The sequence below is a fragment of the Panthera onca genome, chromosome B4 (genome assembly GCF_046562875.1).
Source record: "Panthera onca isolate mPanOnc1 chromosome B4, mPanOnc1 haplotype 2, whole genome shotgun sequence".
Lineage (NCBI taxonomy): Eukaryota > Metazoa > Chordata > Mammalia > Carnivora > Felidae > Panthera > Panthera onca.
Window position 1 is genome coordinate 23,833,726 of NC_138345.1, and position 26,204 is coordinate 23,859,929.

Genomic DNA, 26,204 nt, shown 5'->3' on the forward strand with positions numbered 1-26,204 from the left:
ACTTTTGATTTTATATTTTAAAAATATTTTTAATATTTTAAATAATATTCTAATATTTAAAAAAAGAAATCATGACTTAAAGCCACAATTATAGCTCTATATTTTGGGGGTCTTAGAATATAAAACTAAAATGTATGGTAAAAATAGCAAAGGGACCAGAGAGGGAAGATGGAAATACGCCGTTTTAAGAGTTTTATGTTATATGTGAAATGGTGTAATATCATTTTAAGGTATACTGTGGTAAATTAAAGATGCATATTGGAAACACTAAAGCAACCACTAAAAATAAAAATGAATAAGTATAGCTAATAAGCCAATAGAGGACAAAATGGAATACTACAAATATTCAAACCAAAGAAAGTAGGGAAATGGGAAAAAAGAGATCAAAAAGCAGATAGAAAAAATAGGAAATAAATAACAAGAAGGTAGACTTAAACCTAACTATAGTTATAATTACATTAAATGGGAACAGTCTAAACTCTACATTGTAAAGGCAGGAATGGTCCAACTGGATGAAAAGCAAGACCAAATACAAACACACTTTATTATTATTATTGTTATCATTTAATGTTTATTTATTTTTGAGAGAGACAGAGCCTGAGCAGGGGAGGATCAGAGAGAGAAGGAGACACAGAATCTGAAACAGGCTCTAGGCTCTGAGCTGTTAGCACAGAGCCTGACATGAGGCTCAAACCCTCGCACTGTGAGATCATGACCTAAGCCCAAGTCAGACACTTGACTGAGCCACCCAGGTGCCCCTGCTTCTTTTTTTATGAGTTCTATCTCTTTGTTGATATCCTGTACTTGAGGAGACATTGCCATCATACCATTCCTTACTTTTTAAAGCATGATTTCCTTTAATTCTCTGAACATGTTTATAAATCATGCCTTGAAGTCTTTGTCTGCTAAGTTCATCATCTGGGCTCTCTCATGAGCAGTTTCTGTTGCCTGCTCTTTTTCAGGTGTATGAGTGAAATTTTTCTGTTTCTTTGCATATCATAATTTTTTTGGTTGAAAAGTAGACATTCTAGATTATAGGAATTCTGGATATTGATAAGGGTTGGGGGCTTATTTTTGTTGTTTGCTTGTTTGTGGTGACTTGGCTGAACTATTTTGGAAGTTTATCCCCCTTGGTAGGAAACCTCTGATGTTGCCTTGGGCATGTGAAGTCACCCTGGGATGGCAGTGGTTTTAACAATGCTTTCTTTCCCAGTCTCTTTCCCTGATCTTTCTATCAAGCAGTCTGTCTCTAATGGTTTAACACTCAGTTAATAGGTTCCACTAATTGCCAGCTGATTCCTCTATTGTTTTCAACAACATCCTGGGGCAAAAATTGCTTCCAGGTCTGATCTAATTAAATTCAGGCCTCTATGCGCAGATGCTTTTTGAGGCTAGTACTTGGGAGGTTTTTCTGACCCTAGGAGAGCTATTCTTAGCTGTTTCTTTCCTTGAATCTCTCTGCTAAGCTAGCTGGTCTGTGGTTACTTTCTTGTTATCATGGGGTTACCAGGCTCCTTGTAATTACTGGAGCCTCCACTGTTTTCAAGAATACCCTTAGGCTTGGTCTTCCGCACTCTTACTCTCAAATAATATAAGGTCCAGCTTTGGCGCTCTCTATTTTTGTGGCCTGCCTCTTTCCCAGGGCAAAATATCTGAGCCACTCGTTGGAGCCGGCAGCATGTCTTGGGCAGTTGCCCACATCATCTTATTTTATAAGCAGAGCTATGGATCAGAAAGGTGGACTCTGGTCTTCTCAGCCAGCTTTACAGCACAAGGTTGGGGAAGGGTAAGATATGCTGGTGGTCTGCCCCTCCTAAGAAGATACTGTAGACCTTGAATGGGAGCTGGCAAGAGAGGACTCTGTCTTCTTGGTGATACTCATTCGCCCAGAGTAGAGCTTTTATCTCTCTGACCTGGTGATAACAGGGTGGCTCAGGTGCCACACAGAATCTTGCTGTTCTTACCAAGATTTAGTTATGTTCTCAGATGTTTCTTCATTTGCTGTATGTCCTTACAACAGTTTCTAAAGACTTTAAATGGTTGTTTATTTTTATAATTTTTATTATAAAACATAATACAGGTATAGTTATTTCATGGGGGAATATAGGTCCACAGAGTTCTTGGGAGGAAAAAAGTCTTATAAAATCTTTAAGAAAGAAATAATGAGTCTTGTTGACTCATCTATAATGCCGGGATTATACTGACAAAAGAAGGCAAAGATGTTACAAGAAAAGAAAACTATAATCTGACATTCCACATGAACATATATGCAAACATCCTTCACAAAATATTAACAAATGCAGTAATATATTAAAAAATGTTAATATATCATGACTAAATGGTACTTGTCCCTGTAATGCAAGTTAACTAAAACTTAATGTGGTTAAACATTAAAATTCTCTGCATCAGAATTCACTCCATTAACAGAACCAAAAGGAAAAAAGTCATGAAAAACCTGTGCCAAAATTCAGCACCTCTTTGTCATAAACACTCCCAGGACACCAGGAATAGATGGAAATTTTACCTAACAAAGTGCGTCTACCCAATTTTTTAAAAAGTGAGCAAAAATTTTAGACTCTTCACCAAAGCGTATATATAAAATATGTTCAATATCTTTAGTAAAATTTAAATTAAAACCACAATCCACACTATAGCACATACCCACAAAATGACAAAATTACAGGCTGATAAAACTGAGTATTGGTGAGATTGTGGGGCACGTTGAACTCTTGGATGTTGCTCAGGCAGTGTGAAATGGTGCAGCTATTTTGAAAACTGTACAGCAGTTTCTTATAACATTACACATCAATTTACCATATGACCCAAGTTTCGCCTGTAGGCATTCACTAAAGACTAATGTCTATAAAAAGATTCAAATGTGAATGCTGATAGCACTTTCATAAAATGGGCAAAGGAAAAGAGTAGAGTGAGTTTTAGAAGATACAAGTTTCTGCTTTTGTGGCCTCCCAAAGAATATGGTCAGACTAAGCAAATGGCCTGAGAGTATTCCCACAATAAACAAAAAACAGTTTGAAGTCAGGAAGACTTGCCTGACCAAATATAATTCTTGTTAAAAAGCGATAGTTATTAATATAATGGATATTGTTGCAGCAAAAGCCAGGTAGATGAATGCAATGAATATAGAACCCAGAAGCAGACCCATAAAGGGGGAAAAAATTGAAAAATAACAAAAGTCAGAAACGCCAATTTTAGAAATTAGTAGTCTTTTTTAGAAATCTGAGTAAAAATATGCTCTCATAACAGTATAGACAGAATACGTGTAGAAAACATATAAAGGCTGTCTTTGGAAGTTAGTTGTAATGGTCTGTTTATAGAATCTCATCCCTTTTGATTTAGGTTGTTTTTTTAAATGTTTGACTATAGCCTGAATTGAATAGAGCATTCATTTTTAGTGTTGCTCCGTTATTGAATTAGTGTAGCTCTAGTTTGAGAAAGTTATACTTCCATTTTTCTTGATGAAAGGACATTAAGGGCTTCTTACAGCATTGTGTTGCAAAACTATACTTAAAGGTTTCTCAGTCCCCCATTACAAATTCCCATTTTAGTCTATGTTGGCGATTTAAGAATTGCGTAGGCTAAATATGACATAGTTCATTCACCTGGATGCAATTCTACTTAAAGGGAAACCTAAGGTCATTTTCTTATGTTTATCTTTAATGTTTATTTTTCTTAATGTTTGTTTATTTTTGAGAGAGAAAGAGAAGGAGGCAGAGCACTAGCAGGGGAGGGGCAGAGTGAGAGGGAGACACCGAATCCAAAGCAGGCTTCAGGCTCTAAGCTGTCAGCCAGCACAAGAGCCTAACGCAGGACTGGAACCTACGGACTACAAGATTATTACCTGAGCTGAAGTCGGATGCTTAACCGACTCAGCCACCCAGGCACCCCAGGTCATTTTTTCATTTTTAAAGATCTATTGCCTAATAATTTCATCTGCATTTCATTTTATATATTTTAATCCTTCATAATCACTTAAAACAAACATACTTAAGTTTAAAATTTTTTATTTTTGCTTTTCTTTTATAGGAAAGGCATTTTATACTAGTTGAGCACAAGTAAATTTCATCCAAGAGCATATTTGAAATTTCACTGATTCTAAATGAGAGTTTAGGAAATTCATGGTGTTGTTTCATTTTGAGCATCTCTAGGAAGAGTTCAACCACAAATTAATCTGTGGCCTATTGACATGTGGTACCTACAGTCTGTTTAATAATTTCCATGTTTGTTGTATTTGCCCTCTTCACCCACTGGACTTTCATTTTAACCTAACTTCTTAAAGTTTCATTCAGAAGACACTTTTCTATTTTGGAAACTAAAGCACTGTTCCTGCTTCAGGCAGCAGCTAGAGATAAACTTTGCTAGTCCCTGCATGGAACATTTGCAGGAGACATTGGGTAGGGTCCAGAAAGAGGGAATTGTTCACATCCTCAGTTCTTTTCTGTCAAGGTCCACGTGAAGCTTCACCCAGTAATTTCCCCTAACAGCAGACACAACCATAGTCAAGCAGAGCAACTAGCATACATTCAGTGAAGGGGAGGATGTTTGATTTAAAGATATTTCATCATTTATGACTTTTTCTGTCATTAACCTCCTAAAAAATAAAATATTTGGAGGCGATTTTTTTTTCATTGTAAGTAATCTAACAAATAAAATGAATCAGTGAATAAGTGGATAAAGTGTGTGTGTCTCAAGCTATGTAAAATGGGAATTTTATGCCTTCAAAGGGCAAGTATCTAGATTTACACTGACTCCTTCTAACTTATGGAGCTCTAAATACTAGAAGATAAAACATCTTAGGTACATATTCTTTACAGAATAGATGCACAAAAGAAAAAGGCATTTTCCCTTTTCTCTCTGTTTCCCATCTCACATTACTTCCGGATAGAGAATGAGGTCTCCTGCTAAAAATATCCCACAGGAGAGTCTCTGTATTTTGGTGAAGTTCCATCTCTGATTTCACCATTGCTATCCATCCCTTTGCATTTTGATGTTGTTGGGTTTTTTGTTGTTGTTGTTTCTTTTTTTTTTCCTGGGTTATAAACAGGAGTAATTTTTGGTCTTTGTACTCTAGTCACCCCTGCCCTCTCATGGTGAAGTTTGGGACCTTGGGAAAGTGAGGCACAGGTCAATATTGAAAACAGATCAGATGCTCCTCAGGAAGGGTGCTGATAGGAGATCCTGCTAGGCAGATGTAAGGGACAGCCCTGTCCCTCATCAGGAAGACTTCAAGATTCTCAACTTGAGGTGGATCATTAATAGCTGTCGTTAAGGTCACACATATAATAGGCACTCAATCTTTGTTGTTAAAATGTACTATCTAAGCAGGCACTAATTATTTAATGAAACACGGGAAAATCAAAGATGATATGCAAATGGTTACATTGGGCATGGATTTGGGGCACCTGGGTGGCTCCGTCGGTTAAGCATCCAACTCTTGATTGCGGCTCAGGTCATGATCTCATGGTTTGTGGGTTCGAGCCCCATGTCAGGCTCTGTGCTGACATTGTGGAGCCTGCTTGGGATTCTCTCTCTGTCTCTCTCTCTCTCTCTGCCCACCCCCCTCAATGAAATAAAATAAACTTAAAAAGAATTGGGCATGGGTTTTAATGAAACTGAGGTATCAAAAATTAAACATTTTAAATTTAATTTTTTAATGTTTATTTTTGAGAGAGAGAGAGAGACAGAGACAGAGCATGGGCCGGGAAGCGACAGAAAGAGGGAGACACAGAATCCGAAGCAGGCTCAAGGCTCTGAGCTGTCAGCACTACCAATGGCAGTATGTTTGATGTGCGTAGACTTACTATGGCCTCTTGTTTACTACTTCATTGCCTAGAAATGCTTGACTAAGTTTTTCCATATTGTTTACCTAGAATATAAAATATGGAATTATATAGGAAAGGCATTTTATGCTAGTTGAACTAAAGAAAATTTCATCTAAGAGCATGTTTGAAATTTCACTAAATCTGAAGGAGGATTTAGAAAAATCATGGTGTGATCTTACTTTGAGCACCTTTAGCAAGATTTCAACCACAAATTGGTATGTGGCTTGTTGATATTTGGTACCTTCAGTCTGTTTTAACTATTTCTTTTTGTGTCTTCACTGACTTTCTATAAAGGTCTTAGAACATTGGCGCTTATGTCTTCTCACATTCTGGGGTGACTTTTATTGCTCTTTCTTTTTTAAGAGAGCAGCTCGCATTTTAGCGTCATGGAAAAACTGCATTTTAGTGTACAGTCTATTGTTAGGTTCCCTCTCCTGCAGGACAGTCCAGCTCAGTGGCCCTGCAGAATCAGGGTACAGTGGTCACAGCTGTTAGAGTGAATGGCGTTCTTTCTTTTTTAAACTTTAAGTTTTTTCCTGCTTTGGTTCTGATATGCGTATTTTAAAAAATCCAGTGAACTTAAGTAAAGTGATAGAAGGGAAATGACTCAATTATCATCTTGTAAGTCTCACAAATATTCTTCCTTCCATAGTAGTTGCAAATCTCACCCCAAGAACAGAATTTCAGGTTGGGGGATTGCATTCTAGCATTAAGATATAAGGCTATATGTGTACTTTCTTGATTCTTCAAAAACCTTTTTTTTTTTTTTTTTTGGTAAAAGTTGTCTTTACAAAAGTACATTACATCTTGGGTATTTGTTTTGAGTCTGATTCTACTAAGAGGCTACATTTGCTCTTGGCAGTCTGTCTCATCTTTATTCCTTAAAAATTGAGTCAAACTTGGGGTGCCTGGGTGTCTCAGACAGTTAAGGTCCAACTCTTGGTTTCTGTTCAGGTCATGATCTCACGGTTCCCTGAGATCAAGCTCCACATTGGGCTCTGTGCTGACAGCGTGGAGCCTGCTTGGTATTCTCTCTCCCTCTCTCTCTCTCTGCCCCTACCTTTCTTGCCCTGTCTCTATCTCTCTCAAAATAAATAAACATTCTTAAAAAACAAAAACAAAAACTAAGTCAAACTTATTTTCAACACAATCTGTTCTAATTACCCTATCCAGTCTGACTGCTTCTCTACTTAAAGTGACTTTAGCATTCTTCATGAAGTCTCAAAACAAGTTGTCTTTTAACCCCCTAGTATGTCAGCTAGTGCCTTGGGCTGTTTACCCTGCAAATTCCTTCATGAATCAGGTTTTCCTTACATAGCTCTTCCTCCAATTACTTTCCAACTTTCATAAAGTCATTTCTTTGCTTGTTCATTTATTCATTGGGTTGATATTTATTGGATATGCCAAGTACTGCATTATATAATATAGCTCCTTGCAATAATTCTTTGCCTGTCACTGTCTTCTTATTCTCTCTTCCTGTAGCTCTGCCCCATCCCTTTTCAAGTATAGAGTAACCTGACTGATAACTAGAAGAGCTCTTTCTTTTGAGCCCTCAGGAGCTCTTTATTGATGACAAGGAACTTCCCACATTTTTGCTAACATCACATTTGCATATGAAGTGCTTGTATTAAGTACAGAATATCCTAGCATTTCCTAAATATTAAGAAGTTGGAGTTGTATTTTTCTTTTGATTCATAATTTGAGGATTTTGGTGGACTTTTAAAATCTAACCCACCTTGAAAGCTTTCTTTCTTTCTTTCTTTTTTTAACTTTTTAAAATGTTTATTTACTTTTGAGAGGGAGAGAGAAAGAGAAGCAGAGTGCAAGCAGGGGAGGTACAGAGAGGGAGGGAGACACAGAATCCGAAGCAGGCTCCAGGCTCTGAGCTGTCAGCACAGAGCCCGACGCGGGGCTCGAACTCACGGACTGTGAGATCATGACCTGAGCTGCATTTAGGAAGCTTAACCAACTGAGCCACCCAGGTGTCCCTCTTTCTTTCTTTCTTTCTTTTTTTTAAGTTTATTTATTTATTTTTAGAAAGAGCGAGAGAGTGTGAGCAGGGAAGGGGCAGAGAGAGAGGGAAAGAGAGAATCCCAAACAAGCTCCATACCATCAGTGCAGAGCCTGATGTGGGGCTGGATCTCACCAACCGTGAGATCATGGCCTGAGCAGAAATCAAGAGCCAGACACTTAATCTGTTGAGTTACCCAAGTGCCCTGAAAAAATTATTTTTTTTTAACTTTTAGTCATTAATTGTAATTTGTCATTTTTTTTAACGTTTACTTATTTATTTTGAGAGAGAGTGTGTGTGCACAAGCAGGGAAGGGTCATAAAGAGAGGAAGAGAGAGAATTCTAAGCAAGCTCCACACTGTCAGCACGGAGCTTAATGCGGGGCTTGGTCCCATGAACTGTGAGATCATGGCCTGAGCCAAAATCAAGAATCTGACACTCAACCAACCGAGTCATCAGTAGTCCTGTGGTCATCTTTAAAAAACTTTTGGTTATTCTGGTTTCATTTCCTATTGGTAAGAGTTTCAACCAATAAATGGTCACTCTTTTTCAAATGCTTTATAAAATAATGTTATTGAAACTATTGTGTTACTCAATTTATTTATAGCTCGATCTTTTGAGATGCTGATTCTGAATATCATCTAGAAGAGTAAATGTGCAAAAAGAGCCTAGAAATTTTGGGGAGATAGTGAGAGGTGACTTCTTTTATTTGATAAATCAACTCTAAAGCTACAGGCTTTAAAACAGTTTGATACATGACAAGAATAGACAGATCAGAGGAATTTTATTGATAATCTAGAGAAAGACCCCAGGTATTCACAGGAATCCAGTATATAGTAATGATGATATCTCATATGGTAGCAGACTATCTGTATGGAACAAACTAAATGTTACACATTTAAAACATTGTAAGTGAATTAAAGATCAAAATAGGTTAAAATCATAAAAGACAACAGAAAAGTATGGTAATGATGTTAGTTTAGAAAAAAGCCTTTCTTCTGAGCATGACCCAGTAAAACCAAAAAGGTGATAAATTTGAATCTCCTCCCACCCCAAGGATGCTTCTTTTTCCAAAAGACACTGTAATGAAAGTAAATACACCAAAACAACCTGGAGGAAACTGTTGTTAACATACACTAGGGCAGATTCCATCCTGTCTTCAGACATTTTTCTTTTTTCCCTTCTGACTTGATATTATCAGTCTGTGGTACTTGCTCATTATTAGTTTCCCATATGACTACAATTACATAATCTTGGTAATTGTTTTTTTCATCTCTTGAATGCAGAGTTGTTCAGTCTTGGAGCTCTTGTGGGGGGGACTGATTGTGGGTGGAGGGGATTATCCAGTACAATGTTGGGTGTTTAGTAGCCCCCTGACCTCTAGATGCTAGTGGCAGCTTCACGCCTAGTCCTAACAATCAAAAATATGTCCACACGTTACCCAGTGTCCCCTTGGAGCAAAATTGTCCCTGTTTGAAAACCGCTGGTCTGATGGTATTTCAAGCCTATTGGGAGCCAAAGCTGCCCCTGTCATCTCCGACCTGCTTTAATATCTGTCTCCATGCTTTGCATATAGTAATAATTTATTGAAATTACTGAAATTGAAATTATTGAAATTATTGAAATAATTCAATAAATATTTGTTGAATATAAAGGGATAAATAATGATTCTTCTAAAAATTTCTTCTTAACCAGAAATACTATTACAAGGAAAACATATATATCAAAAATATTTTCTGTGCTCATACTTCACTCATATTAAAATGTATTGGATATAAAATGCAAATGTGAGTAGAATAGTTCCTGAGAAGACACTATAAGGGGCTTATCATAACAGATTAATTTTGTATGCTCCTTCATTATTATTTTAGGACCTTTTCACATCTTTCGTGGAGCAGTTCTAGGTTTGTGGAAAAATTGAGTGGAAAGTACAGAAAGTTACCATAAATTCCCTGCCCCCCAGTTTTCCCTATTATTGATATCTTGCGTTAGTATGGTTCACTTGTTACAGTTGATGGGTTAATAATGATACATTTTTTTTTAATGTTTATTTACTTTTGAGAGAGAGAGACAGAGACAGAGCGTGATCCGGGGAGGGACAGAGCGAGAGGGAGACGCAGAATCTGAAGCAGGCCCAGGCTCTGAGCTGTCAGCACAGAGCCCAACGCGGGGCTCAAACCCACAAACTGTGAGATCATGATCTGAGCCAAAGTCAGATGCTTAACCGACTGAGCCACCCAGGCATCCCACGATACGTTATTCTTAACTAAGGTCCATAATTTACATTAGCGTTCATTCTTTCTGTTGTGCATTTTATGAATTTTAGAAAGACTTCATTTTTTAAGAGTAATTTAAATTCATAGAAAAATTGAGAGAAAGGTACAGAGATTTTCCACATAACCCCTGCCCCACACGTTCATACCTTCCCCCATTATCAGTACCCCGCACCAGAACTGGTACATATCTTACAATTGGTGAACCAACACTGGCACATCATTGTCGCCCAAAGGCCATAGTTTATATTAGGGTTTACTCTTGGTGTTGCACATTTATGGATTTTGACACATATGTAATAACTGTATCCACAATTGCTGTATAATACAGACTTGCTGCACAGTCCTAAAAATCCTCTGTGCTCCATGTTTTCATCTCCCCTCCTCTTCCCTCAGCCTTCATTAACCTTTGATCTTTTTACTGTCTCCATAGTGTTTCCTTTTCTGGAATGTCATATAGTTTGGAATCATACAGTATCTATAGTCTTTTCAGATTAACTTCTTTCACTTAACAGTATACATTTAAGATTCCCTGATTCTTGGTGTTGGCAACTAGATTTTAAGCTCAATTCAGAGTCAGATTTTCTTTTTCTTGGACATTTTTGACTAACAGAAAAATGTACTGTAATAATTGGTCATCCATGTATAATCTGTATCACGCCATGAATAAAAATTAAATAAAAATACAGACCTACCTATGTAAACCCTAAACTATAAAATTTCCTACAGAAAATACAGGAGAAAAATTTTGTGACCTTGGAATAGGCAAAGGCTTTTTATATAACACAAGAATCAGATTCTACAATATTTTAAGAATGATAGATTTTGAATTTCTGCTCTTCAAAAGACTCTTGAAAGGACAAGCCACAGACTGAGAGAAAATATTTGCAAAACACCTGATAAGGGACTTGTATCAAAAAAATATAAAGAGCTCTCAAAAATCAGTAATAAGAAAATAAGCAACCAATAAAAAATGAACAAAAAACGGGATACTTCACTGAGGAAAGTATGTGAATAGCATAAATGAGCACATGAAAAGATGGTCAACATCATTAGTCATTAGGAAAATCCAAATTAAAACTATAATGAGATAACACTGCCATTTAAAACGGCTTTAGAAAACCTCTTATTAATATCTGCTGGCAAGGATGGAGGGCAAGGATGGAATTCTCATGCACTGGTAGTAGGAATGCAGAATGGAATAGCTACCTAGAAAAATAGTTTGGCAGATGCTTAAAAGGTGAAACACGTGACCCATAGGACTCAACAATTCCCTGTCTTAGGTACTTACCCAAGAGAAATGAGAGTATATTCATATATGAGCCTATATGCAATGTTTATAGTGGTTTTGCTCATAATTGCCCCAAACTGGAAACACCTCCAATGTCTTTCAGTTACTGAATGAATAAACAAATAGTGGCTGATCTTTTCGTTGGAATGCTCAGCATTAAAAAAGGAGTGAACAACATTTAAACATTAGAAAACAAATCTTCAACAACAGAAATGAATTTCAGATTCATTAGGCAAAGTCAAAGTAGCCAGGATGAATGGGCTGCGTACCTTATGATTCAGTTTCTGTGACGGTCTTGCAAAGTTGATACCACAGGGACAGAAAACAGATGAATGATTTCCAGGGGCTGGTGAGGGGTTTGACTACAAAGAAACAAGAGGGAAGATTTTTAGGTCCTGGATTTGTTCTGTATCTTGATTGTGGTAGTGGTTATGTGACTAATGCACTTGTCAAAACTCAGAATTACAGCTCAATTAGGTAAATTTTATTGTATGTAAATTATAACTCAGTATACTTTGCTTTGAAAAACAAAGTGAAGTGTATATTATGAAGAATCCTGTATTCTAAACTTTCCTAGATGGGAAAAAACAACTTTTTCAAATAAAAATTGACTCTAGAAAGTAAGATTTGAACTGCTTAGTGTGAATTACATAATTGCATTAGTTCTTCCTGTGTTTCATTTTTCATTTTATTTCCTGCACATTGTTTAGGTTTCCTTTATCCATTCCAGCTCTAACATTCCAGCTATTTATTCTTGCATTAATGTAATAGTCAACCCCAGAAGAAGCAGCCAAAGAGAAGCCACACTTTAGAGAAATTGGAAAAGACATTTAGTCTCCCCACAGTGATTTTTAGACATTTACAACTGGCCCTAAAACTTGGTTCTTTTAAATAAATGCCATGCATTTTGAAGGGCTCTGAGTTTCTTTTCAGTCGGTTTTGAGTAATTTTTTGAACTGATCATGCTGGGCCACAGTGGAGATGGTGTGATCCTGTTCTCTGCTGCTAAGGCAATAGTCTTCTGTTTGTCCAGTGAAAGCGTGTTCCCCTTTCTGATGCAGAAGAAAATGCAGGTTTTGGAATGCTAGGACTACACCTACTCCTCTATAAGCTGAAAGAAGTTTTCTTTGAATGGAGAAAGATGTCAGCTACAAATCGGTTAACTGTGAAGGCTCCACTCTAGAATCAGACCTTCTGAGTTCCTATCTTTTTTTTTTTTTTAACATTTTTATTTATTTTTGAGACAGAGAGAGATAGAGCATGAACGGCGGGAGGGCCAGAGAGAGAGGGAGACACAGAATCGGAAGCAGGCTCCAGGCTCTGAGCTGTCAGCACAGAGCCCGATGCGGGGCTCGAACTCACGGACGGTGAGATCGTGACCCGAGCGAAGTCGGACGCTCAACCGACTGAGCCACCCAGGTGCCCCCTGAGTTCCTATCTTAGCTCTGTCTCTACTGCGTGATCTTTGGCAAGTTACTTTATCATTTTGTGTCTCACTTTCCCAATCTTTAATATGGAGATGATAATACCTACCTAGAGAGAGGTGAGATACAGAGATACCACATGTGAATGGATAGCTGTTATTACCTAATCTGTAATGTATCAGAAGTCTTGGGCATCCCATAAAATCTAATCGCCATGTTAGGAAAAAGTTTGGAAGAAAATGTGTTCAGTCTTTCAAACTAGGATGCCAGGAATTTATTTCCTCACACCTCCTTTCTCTGTTTCCATTGAGGTTAGTAGAGTCAGTGAAATTATGGCTTTTAGTTCCCAGGCACTGGTGGGTAACAAAGACAGGTAGAAGAGGAGGCCAGAAAGTTCAGGGTAAGGGGCAAGGAGACCATGGACAAGAGCCCCAGAGGAGGGTCAGGGCTGAAGGTAGAGGCTAGACAGTCAGAGATTAAGGGATCAAGTACTCATGGGGGGTCCAAGCTTCATTGGGACCATTACCTAATTATCTTTTCTCTCTGATTCCAATGCTTATATTGGTATTTCTCTGTTCTGCAAATCTGCAGCTCCTTTGAAAGTTTTCTGTGGGATTTAATGTTCCCTAACTTTGGAGAACCTGCATGTGAAAAATCCCCCTTTTTTCATAGATCCCACTTCTTTTGGGGAGGAGGGAGGAGTGTGGGGAGGGAAGAAGGTAAAAAACCTGAGAACCATGGTATTTAAAACAGCTTTCTGAAATGTTACTTGTAATCCTTATTTTAATGCATTCTGAAATTTTGTCAGAAAGGGGGCATGTTTTTAAATTAATGCATATATAAAATAGTATATAGCCTTGTAGTGAGGTCATAGAATCTTACTGCACTTTTAATTAAACTGTCAGAAATCAAGAATACTTTTTAAGCCCTAGATCCTAAAATTTGAGACTAATTTGTAGAATCATGATTCTCTTTTTTTTTTAAGTTTATTTACTTATTTATTTTGAGGGGGTGGGGAGAGACAGAAAAAGAGGGAGAATCTCAGTCTGACAGTGCAGAGCCCATACAGGGCTTGAACTCATGAAACTGTGACATCATGACCAGAGCCAAAATCTAGTGTCAGATGCTTAACCAACCGAGCCACCCAAATGCCCCTAAAATTATGATTCATTTCATTTATGAAGCCATAAAGATGATGAGAGTAATCATTTGAAACAAAAAAAAACGGGAACAGTTTTATTTAAAAAAACATTTTTATTCTATTTTTTAAAGTTTATTTATTTTGAGAGAGAGAGACCACACACATGTGGGGCAGAGAGGGAGAGAAAGAGAATCCCAAGCAGGCTCTGCACTGTCAGCACAGAGCCCAGTGTGGGGGTTGAATTCATGACCTGAGCCTAAATCAAGAGTCAGACGCTTAACCGACTAAGCCCCCCAGGCACCCTGGAACAATTTTAAAAAATGTTTTTAGAAAACTTTTATAACAAGGACTTAAAATGTCATATCCATCTTAATATCTTTGAATGTTCCTTTATAGCTGTGCAATGGAGGATCAGTGACAGATCTCGTGAAGGGTTTTCTGAAGAAGGGCAAAAGAATGAGTGAGCCCATAATTGCCTATATTTTACGTGAAGCACTATTGGTAAGGCAATTTAAATTGTGCATTAATTATGGGGCAGTTCTAGTTAAATAAAAAATGTGGATCCTATTTTTAGGAAAATATCAGCACATTGGTATTTGTTGATGCAAGAGTATATGCAAAATCTGAAATGTTTAACATAACTAATTATTTGTTAGAAATCTACCCTCCTTGTGTGTCAGCAGAACCTGGAGTTCTGATATCTAAGTATATTTCTGAGACTGATTATGATGAAGGTAGATAATTTGTATTTTTTTTAATAATAGGTTTATATTTGCTATTGTTTAAAATAAGTGTATGGAATGTTTCTTCTATTGAGATCAACACGTTTTTGATAAAGTATCTGATAAGAGCTAAGGAAGGGCATGCTCTGCTTTATGAATTTTTATAAAATCCGAAGTGGAAATGATCTACTTTGGTTTCACTAATTCAGTGTGGAACATTTTAATGTGAATTTTAACAAATATTTCCTATCGATTTTGCACAAATGCATCCATCCGAAAAATGTTACTTTTGTTTGATGCTTTCTTTAAAGTCGCTGTATATTTCTCACCTTTTAGGGACTTCAGCATTTGCATAACAACAAAACTATCCACCGAGATGTAAAAGGAAATAACATTCTGTTGACCACTGAAGGTGGAGTTAAACTTGTAGATTTTGGTAAGTTTGTTTTGAAATGCATGGGTTTGATAAATGATTTGATCATTTTCCATTACCCTCGCTTTCTAGGCATTGAAAGTGGAGAAAAACAGTATCCTATTGCGGTAAGAAAGTACAGAGATTCTTTATAAATTTGACCAGTGAAGATTCCCGGAAGAAAGAATGACTTCTTTCAAGTCAAGCCATAACACCGCTGTAGTGGTTATGTGTGGTTGATTCTCAAGAATAGATAGCACTCCAGGGGCGCTTGGCTGGCTCAGTTGGTTGAGTGTCCGGCTCTTGATTTTGGGCCAGGTCACGATCTTGCGGTTCATAGGATCGAACCCCAAGTCAGGCTGCGGGCTGCATGTTAACAGCATGGAGCCTGCTTGGGATTCTTTCCTCCCTTTCTCTCTGTGCCTCTCTTGCTTGTGCTCATGCTCCCTTTCTCTCACTCTCTAAAATAAATAATTAAACGCGAAAAAAAAATAAATAAAATAGCATTCCAAATAATTGCACTAAGCCTAAGTGGTAGTCCCACGGCCCTTATTATTACTTTACAAATGGGCATGTGCCTGAATACAGGATTTTGAGAAATGAGGAGGAAACTTCAAAGGTCTCTGGGAAAATAGTTTCGATCCTAAGAAGGAAGCACATGGAAAGATGGTCTCTTTCTTCCTTGGGACCGTCTCTGTCTTACTGCCATGCCTGAACCTGCTGCAGCCACCTTGCTCTGTCCTGAGGTGCTCCATCCCAAGTGGAAAGCCACCCTGGAAAAGGCAGAGCTGAGAGATGGGAAGAATGAGAGTCCTTGATATAATTGAGCCACTAAATCAACAGATTCTGGAGCCTGCCCCATCAAAGGACCTTTTGTCATGTGAGATAATAAATTTCCATATTTACTCAGCCAAATGGGTTTTTGTGTCATAGCCAAAGGCACCATAGCTGATCCTCGCACATTTGTCTGGGGAGTTATTGACCAGTGTGACAGTGCCCTTCCACACCTCCTATCATTGGATCCCTACGAGTGCACTGCTCCTGGGAAGGTGGGCGACATTATTCTAGGACATCTCAGTGTCCTTCAGTCACCTTCCCCTCCCCTTTCCCTCACTCTGGCTGGGGAAGGTATCTCTCCTTGTGCTTCTGTACCCTATATATTTCTCCCTGTGTTTGTGTTTACAACTTGTGCCTGAAGTAGAAAACAACAACAAAATCCTTTTCATTGCTCCATAGAAAGAGCCAGTCTCTTCGGTCGTGAAAGAAAAACTTAGTCAACCAGTAGCTTTGAGAAATGCAGACTTCCTTGGATACCCTCCAAAGTAGTCTAGATTTCAAACATATACCGATATAATTAATAAGGTGGCCTTTTGTACGATATCTTTGTAAATAATCATAAGTTGGGAAGCTGACAAAATATGGGCTTTGGTTTTAGATTAATTGGCTTATGGACTTTATTTTCAGCAGCAATTAGAAAAGAGGGCCAGTTGCCTATTCAATGTGTTCCCAGTGTTGGATACTAAAATGCTATTATTTGCATGTAAGAGAATTCTTCTGTGTCTATCCTCCATGGTAAGAGGACGTGGATTCAGTTTGCCTAAAATGATGTGTAGATTTTCGTATGAATTCAAAGCTGAGGTTGGCATGCATGGTGAAACTTCTCAAAGGCAGAGGAGTAAGATGTGGTGAGCATTAAGCAAAAAAAGGATGTCCTCATTCAGTTTTTAAATAAGATTTAGGGAAGGCTGAGACTGGGAGCAAAGTATTTGAGAATACATTTTATTTGAACTTCTCACCTCACAAAATATATATTAAGCTCGTTATGGCTTCTGCAGATCTGTGCGTGGGTGGCTTCCAGTCCTCAAAATGTCCGAATGGAGCTCCACCACCTCATCCATCCCCAGAAGTCTGCTTCATATCAAGAGTTCCTTGTCTTGGAAAAAGTCACTAGCCCTGTTTTGTTGCTTAAGTCAGAAACCTTTGGCTCATCCGAGTCTTCCTTTGTCTACCTCTCACATCTACAACTAGTCACAAAGCTCTGTCTCTATTACCTACATACCGAGACTCCATCTTTCTTGCTTCTCTTGTCCTAGCCATCATCTCCGACTTGACGTCCTGCGGTTATACTTTTCTGAATTCCTTGCATCCAGTCTTCCTTCCTTCCTCCCCCACTCTTTTCCTTCCTTCCTTCCTTCCTTCCTTCCTTCCTTCCTTCTCCCTCCCTTCCTTTGTTCCTTCCTTCTTCCTTCCTCCCTCCCTTCCTTCCTCCTTCCTTCCTTCCTTCCTTCCTTCCTTCCTTATCCCTCCCTTCCTTCCTTCCTTCCTTCCTTCCTTCTCCCTCCCTCCCTCCCTTCCTTCCTTCCTTCCTTCCTTTCTTCTCCCTCCCTTCCTTTCTTCCTTGCTTCCTTCCTTTTTCCTTCCTTCCTTCCTTGCTTCCTTCCTTCCTTCCTTTCTCCTTCCTTCCTTCCTTCCTTCCTTCCTTCCTTCCTTCCTTCCTTCCTGTCCCTTCTCCACACTGCAGCCAGAGGGACCCCTATCAGAAAGCATAGGTGATCCTGGCACTGTCTTGCTCATCAGTGGCTTCCACTAGCCTTTGGGTAAGCCTTTGCCTTATGATTCTCTGTGCTGGCACAGAGTAAGTACTTCATGAGGTACCTTCTCTTGCTGTTACCTACGATCCAGGTCAGTTTCTTTCAGTTTCTTAAACGCCCACACGCTTGCTCAGTCGGGGCTCTTACACTTGTGACTGAGTACTTTGAAATATCTTAACATGTTTTTACTCTTTACCTGTCCAAGAACATTATCTTCACTCCAGTCTGCCTGAAGCATCTCTCTATCTGGGGGGAAGATTAAGCTTTGTTCCAGAGGAAATGCAAGAAAATGACTGGAGTAATATTCCGTTTTTAACATTCAAAAAGAGGAATTTGTAGCAAGACCCAGGATATCTCTTGAGAAAGGTCAATGTAAATTGTTTTATCTTCTCTTTAGAGGGTTTCACACAAGAGAGAAAAGAAAGAAGAGGGAAACCCTTTCCAATTCTAGGGTGATGGTGGAAAGATGAGCAGAGAAGGAGACCAGGAGAGTGAGATGAGCTTTAAAAAAGTGAAGATGACAATGAGGGCAGATAAAAGCTCTCACCTGCACACTCCCCACCATTTGCATCCACGCTACGGAGAGGCCATTGCTGCAGACTGAGCTGAGCCATGTCCTTGTCGTTTACACACGGAGGTGTAAAGTGATTACGTAGGGGAAGTACTCATATTGAGCTTCCCCAACTCTTCCCTTAGTTTCCAGAAACCCAAAAGTCACTGAGAATCTGGGGAGTTCCTAGAGGGGTTGCTTAGTCTGGGCAGTGAGGCACAGAGCAGATCACCTGAGCCAGGTCTGATTAGGAGGCACGGCCAGAGCTCAGAGTGTTCTCAGCTCCAGCCAAAGCCAACCTGAGCCTTGGTCTGCTCAGAGGGACCACAGGAAGCCCTGCCAGTATGAGGAGAGTGGACCATGAATTCACCCGATGCCAGTGCCGGCATGGGAGGCCAGTAGGGCACCTAGCAGCTAGGCAGACACACAGGCAAATGGCCCCAGAGGCCAGAGACCTACGTACCAAAGACCCTCCCTCTTCTCCTTGCCACAAGGTCTTATAAGCCATCCCTCATCCTGTACACTTGGTACCATCTTCAGGAGGGAGGAAGGAGGAGGAATGCCATCTGAGAGATGGAACAGGCACTTTTATCCAACAGAAACTGAGCTCTATCTAAAAGGACTTTATGGGTTTATTAATTCTGAGCAAGCTTTACTGCCCTCCCAGCCAGTAGATAGGGGCACAGGGAGAGGCCATAATAGAAGCAAAAGGAGTTGTATTTTAGTATAGGGTGATTCCATTTTGTGACCAGTTGTGGACATGATGCTTGAAACCTCTCTTCACTCCTGCACCTAGCTAACTTCTGTTTGCCTGGCTGAGTACCTCCCACCACCCATACTTTGTTTAGACAACCAATTGTCACCCTTGATTGTAATCATAATTTAATTTGACTACCTTTCCTACTAAGCTATAAGCTTCATGATGACATGGTATCTCTTTGGTCTGGCACTTTGTCCCTAGAGTCAAGCATGGTACTGGCCCCTTGGACATGCTCAGTAAATACTGTCGAATGAATGATGAGAGGCAGGATTTTTCCATACAGTTGTGTGACCTTGAGAAGGTCAGTTACAATCTCCAAGGACATCAAAATGCTCATCTACAAGTATGAGAAATAACAGGCTCTACCTCATATGGTTGATTGCTGTGAAGAATAAACAGCATGATACAGGCAACCTACTTAGTATAATTATAGATACTTTATAATTTAAAAAATTTGAGGTATTACCATTATCATGAAATAGTATTCTTAGCCCCTAGCTCACTGTTGTATACATAGTAGGTACTTGATAAATAGTAAATAAATACTTTAAAAAAAATAGTTGCTAAATACTGGAAATATGAGTTCCCAAAATAGCTTCTTTCTGTTTCCAAAAAAAGTAGCCCTTTGCTAGAGTAAATTTGGTGTTACTTTAAATATCAAGCTACTTAATTATACTAAAAGAAAGATTCAGTTTGCTGATGCTAGTTATAAATATAGCCTTTAAGAAAACCTTTGGTTTTTTTGTTAAAGGGATATTTTTTTTAATTTTTTTTAATGTTTATTTTTGAGAGAGAGAGAGACAGAGCATAAGCAGGGGAGGGGCAGAGAGAGAGGGAACACATAATGCAAAGCAGGCTCCAGGCTCTGAGTTGTCACCACAGAGCCCAACGCGGGGCTCGAACCCATACACCACAAGATCATGACCGGAGCCAAAGTCGGACACTTAACTGACTGAGCCACCCAGGTGCCCCTTAAATGAGCCAAAGTCAGATGCTTAACTGACTGAGCCACCCAGGTGCCCCTTAAATGGATATGTTTCTACAAAAATTCCCTAGACACCTCAGAAAGTAAAAAGACAAGGGAGCTTGTAAACATTATTAATGAAATACATTAGCAGTCCCTGGTATATAATCAATCAATAAATAATATGATCTCCCAGGAGGTAAACTCCTTTAGGCAAATCAACTAATGTCTGAAAAAGCAGTTCTTATGTGGACTAGAAAATGCAGGAGAGACTAAATGTAAAGGGCAGTTCTCAGTTCTCATTTCTATGGATTTCTCTCTGGGGAGCTTCATTTCTAATAGGATAGTTAACATTTCAATACAAAAGTGCAGAATGTACTTCTTGTGATTTATTTAGACATTGTTCTTATGACAGAATATTTTATGGCTTTCAATCTCTTATTACCCACATGCCCAATTTTAGACCAAATCCCCGAGTAATGTAGGTCAAAGAGAAGTTGTGATTTTTGTTAATAACCCACTTTTAGCATCAAGTGAGGCAGTTATACCTGAACTTAAAAGCTGTGAAGTTCCTCTTATTCCTTCCTTTATTCCCAAAAAATTCAGAATAAAAGCCATTAGGTGGGACTGAACAAGCACAAGAGAGCAGGGTGCAGCTCAACATGAGGTTTGAGCCTGAGTGTGGTGAGAAAGACATCCATGCTGGGAGGGTGGTGGTAATGGAGTTCAGTTGGAGAGGATTGTGAGTCCCTGGGTGGGACAAGGAGAACATCTGTCTAGGGAGATGATGATGACCCTACTTCAGGTTATCAGAGCCCAAGCTAGGTAAGAAAGACATCTGTGTAGGGGTAGAGATGGAAACAAGACATTGTTACATAAAGGGGGATTAATACCATCAGGAAATATAATGTGTACAAGCAGAGCCAGGTTTCTTACTGTTAGAGAGAAGAATTACAAATATGGAAAGGAAGAAAACTAAACCCAGTAGTGTTAGATTGGAATTGGAGGTATCATTTTGAATGCATGGTTTTCAATATATATAGACAAATATAATAATAAATATAATGGAATGTGCATGTGGGACGTGTGTGTGTGTGTGTGTGTGTGTGTGTGTGTGTGTGTGTGTAGGTGTATACATGTTATTTAGGTATTTCTACTAAGAGGGCTTGCAAACGTTGATGTACCAAGAACAAGCCCATCAAGCGCTTAGCTTTTGGTTTCTAAATACAGTTCTCAATTAAGAGGAAGCCAGGATTCTTAGAGAAAGACTGATTTTAATGGCTATACAAGATGAACATGGAACTTAATGTGCTCAAAAGGAAGGAAATGTTAAAAGAATAATGGTAACATGTCAAAAGAACACAGAAGCCAAATTGAAGGAATTCTCACTGAGCAAATCTGGGAAAATTTTAGCATCAAAATAATGATAATAATGACGGTAATGATGGTAACTCATTGAATAAAATAGAAATCCATTAATCCATACTTGCATACTTAGATATATAAATGAATGGAAAGAAGCAAAAGCTTTTCTTGCAGAAGAATAGCAACTAATAAATATAGAAGGGATAGTGAAATTTTTAAAATGATCACTTGGAAATCGTCATAGTAATAATTAATTCATACCAAAACTTCAATGGGTCCTAAATTAGTGTGTTAAGTTTTGATTAGAAATAGGATATTTACATAGTCTCAAAAGATTTCATAAAATACTTAATTACAAAAGAAAAAGAGACACTTTCAGGACAAAACATAAGCAGTTGATCAAAGTGAGTACAACTAGTAATGGAACAAGTGAAAATCACATACCATCTGGTAGGATCGCAGTCATATACCATCAGTATCACTTCCATGATGTTCCTGCCAAAACTATAATTGTGAGGGAAAATCCAAATTCAGGAACATTCTGCAAAGTAACTGGCCTGACGTTAAAAAGTGTCAAGGTCATAAAATCCAAGCAAAGATTAAAGAACTCCAGATTGAAGGAGACTTAAGAGACATGACAGCTAAATGCAACACATGGTCCTGGGCTGGATTCTTTTGTTGTGGGGATGGACGTATTTGGGACAATTGATGAATCTTCAATAGGGAAAATAGATTAGATGGTAGAAATGTATCAGTGTTAACTTCCTGATCTTATTAGTTGTACAGTGGGTATGTAGGGGAATGTCTTTGTAGCAATCACTAAACTGTTTGGGTGTGGAGGGGCATCATGTGGCCTACTTAACTCTTTAAATGGTTCAGGAGAAAAGTTTTTTTGAACTTCTCTTACCAACTTTTCTCTAGTGTTGAAATTATAGCAAAAAACATTTTTAAACTATGGAATAGAGCTGGAGATTTAGCATGGAATTCTCGATGTTTATGTACGTGTGTGTGTGTATATACGTATATACATATATGTAAAGATATATATATGTAAAGATATATATATGTCTAAAGATATATATGTGTATGTATATAAACATGTGTGTTGATAGTTGGATGTTATGAATCTTGAAAATTTGAGAGCTAGTGCTTTATAGAATGAAATAATATATGGGAAAAATAACTAGGGGGAAGAGCCATTTTTGAAAGTTGGCAGAGCTTTAGAATTTTCATACATATACTAAAAATTAATATTTCATTCAGATGAAATTTATTATTTAAAAAAATTTAATGTTTGTTTATTTTTGAGAGAGAGAGAGAGCAGGGAGAGGCAGAGAAAGAGGGGGGCAGAGGATCCGAAGTAGACTCTGCACTGAGAGCAGAGAGCCCAGTGTGGGGCTCGAACTAACAAGCTGTGAGATCATGACCTGAGCTGAAGTTGATGCTTAACCAACTGAACCACCCAGGCACCCCAGATAGAATTTATTTGAAAGAAAAGACACTTGTAATTATTTTATTATCTATAACAGAACCATGAATAAATGGACTGTTTCCAGCTGAACCTGTAGGCTCAAGTATTCCAAACTAAACATTTTCCAAAGTTGAATTAAAGTGTTTTTTTTAAGTGTATTTATTTTGAGAGGGGGAGAGACAGCATGAGTTGGGGAGGGGCAGAGAGAGAGAGGGAGACAGAATCCCAAGCAGGCTCCACACTGTTAGCATAGAGCCCAGTGCAAGGCTCGAACTCATGAAACCATGAGATCATAAAACCAAAAGTCAGATGCTTAACTGACTGAGCCCTAATTAAAAATTTTTTAATGTTTGTTTAATTTTGGGGGGGGGAGAGAGAGTGTGTGTGTACACGCAAGTGGAAGAGGGACAGAGAGAGGGGGACAGAGGATCCAAAGTGGGCTTCATGCCAACAGGAAAGAATCAATGTGGGGCTCAAACTCATGAACAGTGAGAGCATGACCTGAGCTGTGGTTGAACACTCAACCAACTGAACCACCCAAGCCCCTCAAAGTTGAATTAAGCTATTCAACATCATAGATTATGTTTGAACTAAGCTTTTCAACATTATAGATTACGTTGTATGTTTCAGTCAAGGGTCTTTTAGTTGTAAGGACAAGAAAACCAAACTAGCTTCAAAAAAGAGTAAGATACAAAAGGCAGTCTCATAGATAGGAAGAACAGGGGGGACTGAAACCAACAGAAGAATGGAAGGCAAGAACCACAATCAGTTGCTGCCTCTTGCTATGTCACTGGAGAAACCAAATCTCTCCTTTCTGTTCTCTGTGGTTGTCTACAGACCAGCCTCTGGAGTTTTCATGTTGCCCATCAAGGCTATTTACTCAAATAGCAGCCTCAACCTTCTCAGCCTATATGACGTGTGGGTCCAGTGGGAATAGATAACCGACCTGGACTTTTAACACCCCAAGTCAAAAGGAATTTGGAGTGGGAGAAGAAGCTCAGTTGGACAAGCTGGGTCAGATACCTTTCTTTGATCCTGTTAGCCATGACCAGGGAAAGAGTCTTAAGCAAGCCTGCCTGAACCTTTCCATTTTTCAAGTAACTGTGAATACAGAAAGATTTTCTTTTAAGAGCATTATGGAAAAGGAAGGACAAAGATATTTTCTAAATATACTAGACAATATGGTTTCTTATTGATGTGCACTGCCTTATATTCTGAGAGATGGTCAGAATTTTAATTTGTTGAAGTTAAATTACATGAAGTATAACCTAGAAATTCTATCATGAAGTCAAGAATGGATTTCAGAAAGGAGCACCTGGGTGGCTCAGTCAGTTAAGTGTCTGACTCTTGATTTTCGCTTAGGTCATCATCTTGTGGTTCATGAGTTCAAGCCCCACGTGGGACTCTGTCTTCCTCTCTCTCTGTCCCTCCCCCACTTGCTCTCTATGTCTCTCTAAAAATAAAAATAAACTTAAAAAAAGAATGGATTTCAGATGTTTTGAAAGAGCTTTTATTTGGTAATAGAGAAAACTTAGTATCTAGAGATTTACCCAACACAAAAGCAAACTAATTACCTCAATGCAGCTGTAGAAATTTTAGTAAAAGTACCAAGTCTGCCTTTCCATGGAATGATGAATTTAGGTCAATCAAAGAGGACTTCCTTATATTTTTTTAAGAATCACCTCTTTTCTCTCTCAGTTTTTCTTATTATAGAGTATGTGACTTGGACTAAAATTACATGGCCTTAGTCTGCAGCTCTAATATTTGAATTCCTGAAAAGCTCCAAGCAAAAAGATTTTTGTTGGGGAGGAGGGCAGGGGAAGGGAGGAGACAGGGTAATGGGAGAGGTGATTGGGGATAAAAGGGAATGAAAAAATAAGAGATCAGTGATGATAATGCACCATAAATGAGGAATATTCTATATACAGTTGTCCCTTGAACAACACCGGTCCACTTATACATGGATTATTTTCAATACAGTATAGTACTGTGAATGTATTTTCTTTATGATTTTCTTAATAACATTTTCTTGTCTCTACCTTACTCTGTAGTATGAATACGGTATATAATATATATGATACACAAAATGTGTGGTAATCAACCGTTTATGTTATTGGTAAATTTTCCAGTCAACAGCAGGCCCTTAGTAGTTAAGTTTTTGGAAAGTCAAAAGTATATGCATATTTTCAACTGTGGGGGTTGGGGGTTGGCACTCCTAGGCCCCATGTTCAAGGGTCAACTGTACTCAACTCTCTATAACTGAGGTCCAGTATTATACATATACACACATGCAAGGTCATACATAATTAAATTACACAGATCTAGGTACATGGTTTTATGTTCAAAGCCAAGGAGAGTGCAGCAAGCAGTGTGGTCTTGATGTCTTTAGAGAAAGCACTACATAATCTCCATTATAAGATATGAGCTGAGTATTAAAGGGAAAGATTTAGTGCCAGGTAGACTGGAGAGAGGACAGATTTCCAAAGGAAATCACATCAGTATGGATAGGAGTAGTGATGGCACAGAATCACTTACCTTGTGTCATCTTATAGACTCACTGAAAGCTAAAGCTGGAGGTAACCTTGAATGTCATTTGGTATATTAAGTACAAGAATGTCAGGAGATTTTTAATATTCCTATATGCAACACATAATGTGAATATGAATTTCCTGATGAGAAAGTATAAAGTTTTCACAACACTAAATAATTTGTGACCCAAAAGTCATAATCATTGACTTATCCTAGTCTCCTGAATTAATAATGAGAAAACAGAAGCTTGGGCCCACTGTGAGATGGATCTGAACTGAACCTCATTGCTCACTTGACGTCTATTAGATCCCTATTCTGACTGGTGGAGCACAGTGATATTTGGGGTCTCCTGGAATAAGTGCCAGTTCAGAGGTGGCATCTAGCAATCCCAGAAAAGTCCGATTATTTCCTTTTCCCCAGTGCAAAATCACCCCAGTTAAAAGCCATTGGTCCCTTTGGGGAAGGCTCAGAGATTCTTAACAAAGTTTTGGTAGCGTACTGGGGTACTTTCTCAAGGGGCGACCTCCCCTTCGTTCAAGGGATTCTGGGTCTACAAAACCAGCTCAAGTCTTGGGATTGATTGAGAAGCCATGACTGTCTGTTTTTGATGATTCAAGTTACACTTATGTTCACTTGACTTAGGACTATTTTGCTTATTCAGATTAATTTCATAGTCTTCCCATCTATTTCACTTTTGCTAACACTGATATCGACTAGGCAACACCGTAGGTCTCTGCAATGCAGAGTCTTCTGATTACTGCTTTGACTCTGCTGCCTGTTATGGTAACTGCCCATCTTACCCTTGGAGTTGAGGACTACCACTTGGCTCCTACCACTGTGTGATCCAATTCCTCTCAGTG

The 26,204-nt window shown here is 38.6% G+C and overlaps 1 protein-coding gene across 2 annotated transcripts in view; it reads left to right on the forward strand.

Annotated features, from left to right (window-relative positions):
- MYO3A (myosin IIIA) overlaps positions 1–26,204 on the forward strand; it is a 244,074-nt gene that overhangs the window by 29,119 nt on the left and 188,751 nt on the right. For both annotated transcript variants that reach the window (XM_060659133.3, XM_060659132.3), the window contains exons 4-5: positions 14,377–14,481; positions 15,039–15,138. In XM_060659133.3, the coding sequence (XP_060515116.2) occupies positions 14,377–14,481; positions 15,039–15,138 (205 nt within the window). The remainder of the gene's footprint in view (positions 1–14,376; positions 14,482–15,038; positions 15,139–26,204) is intronic.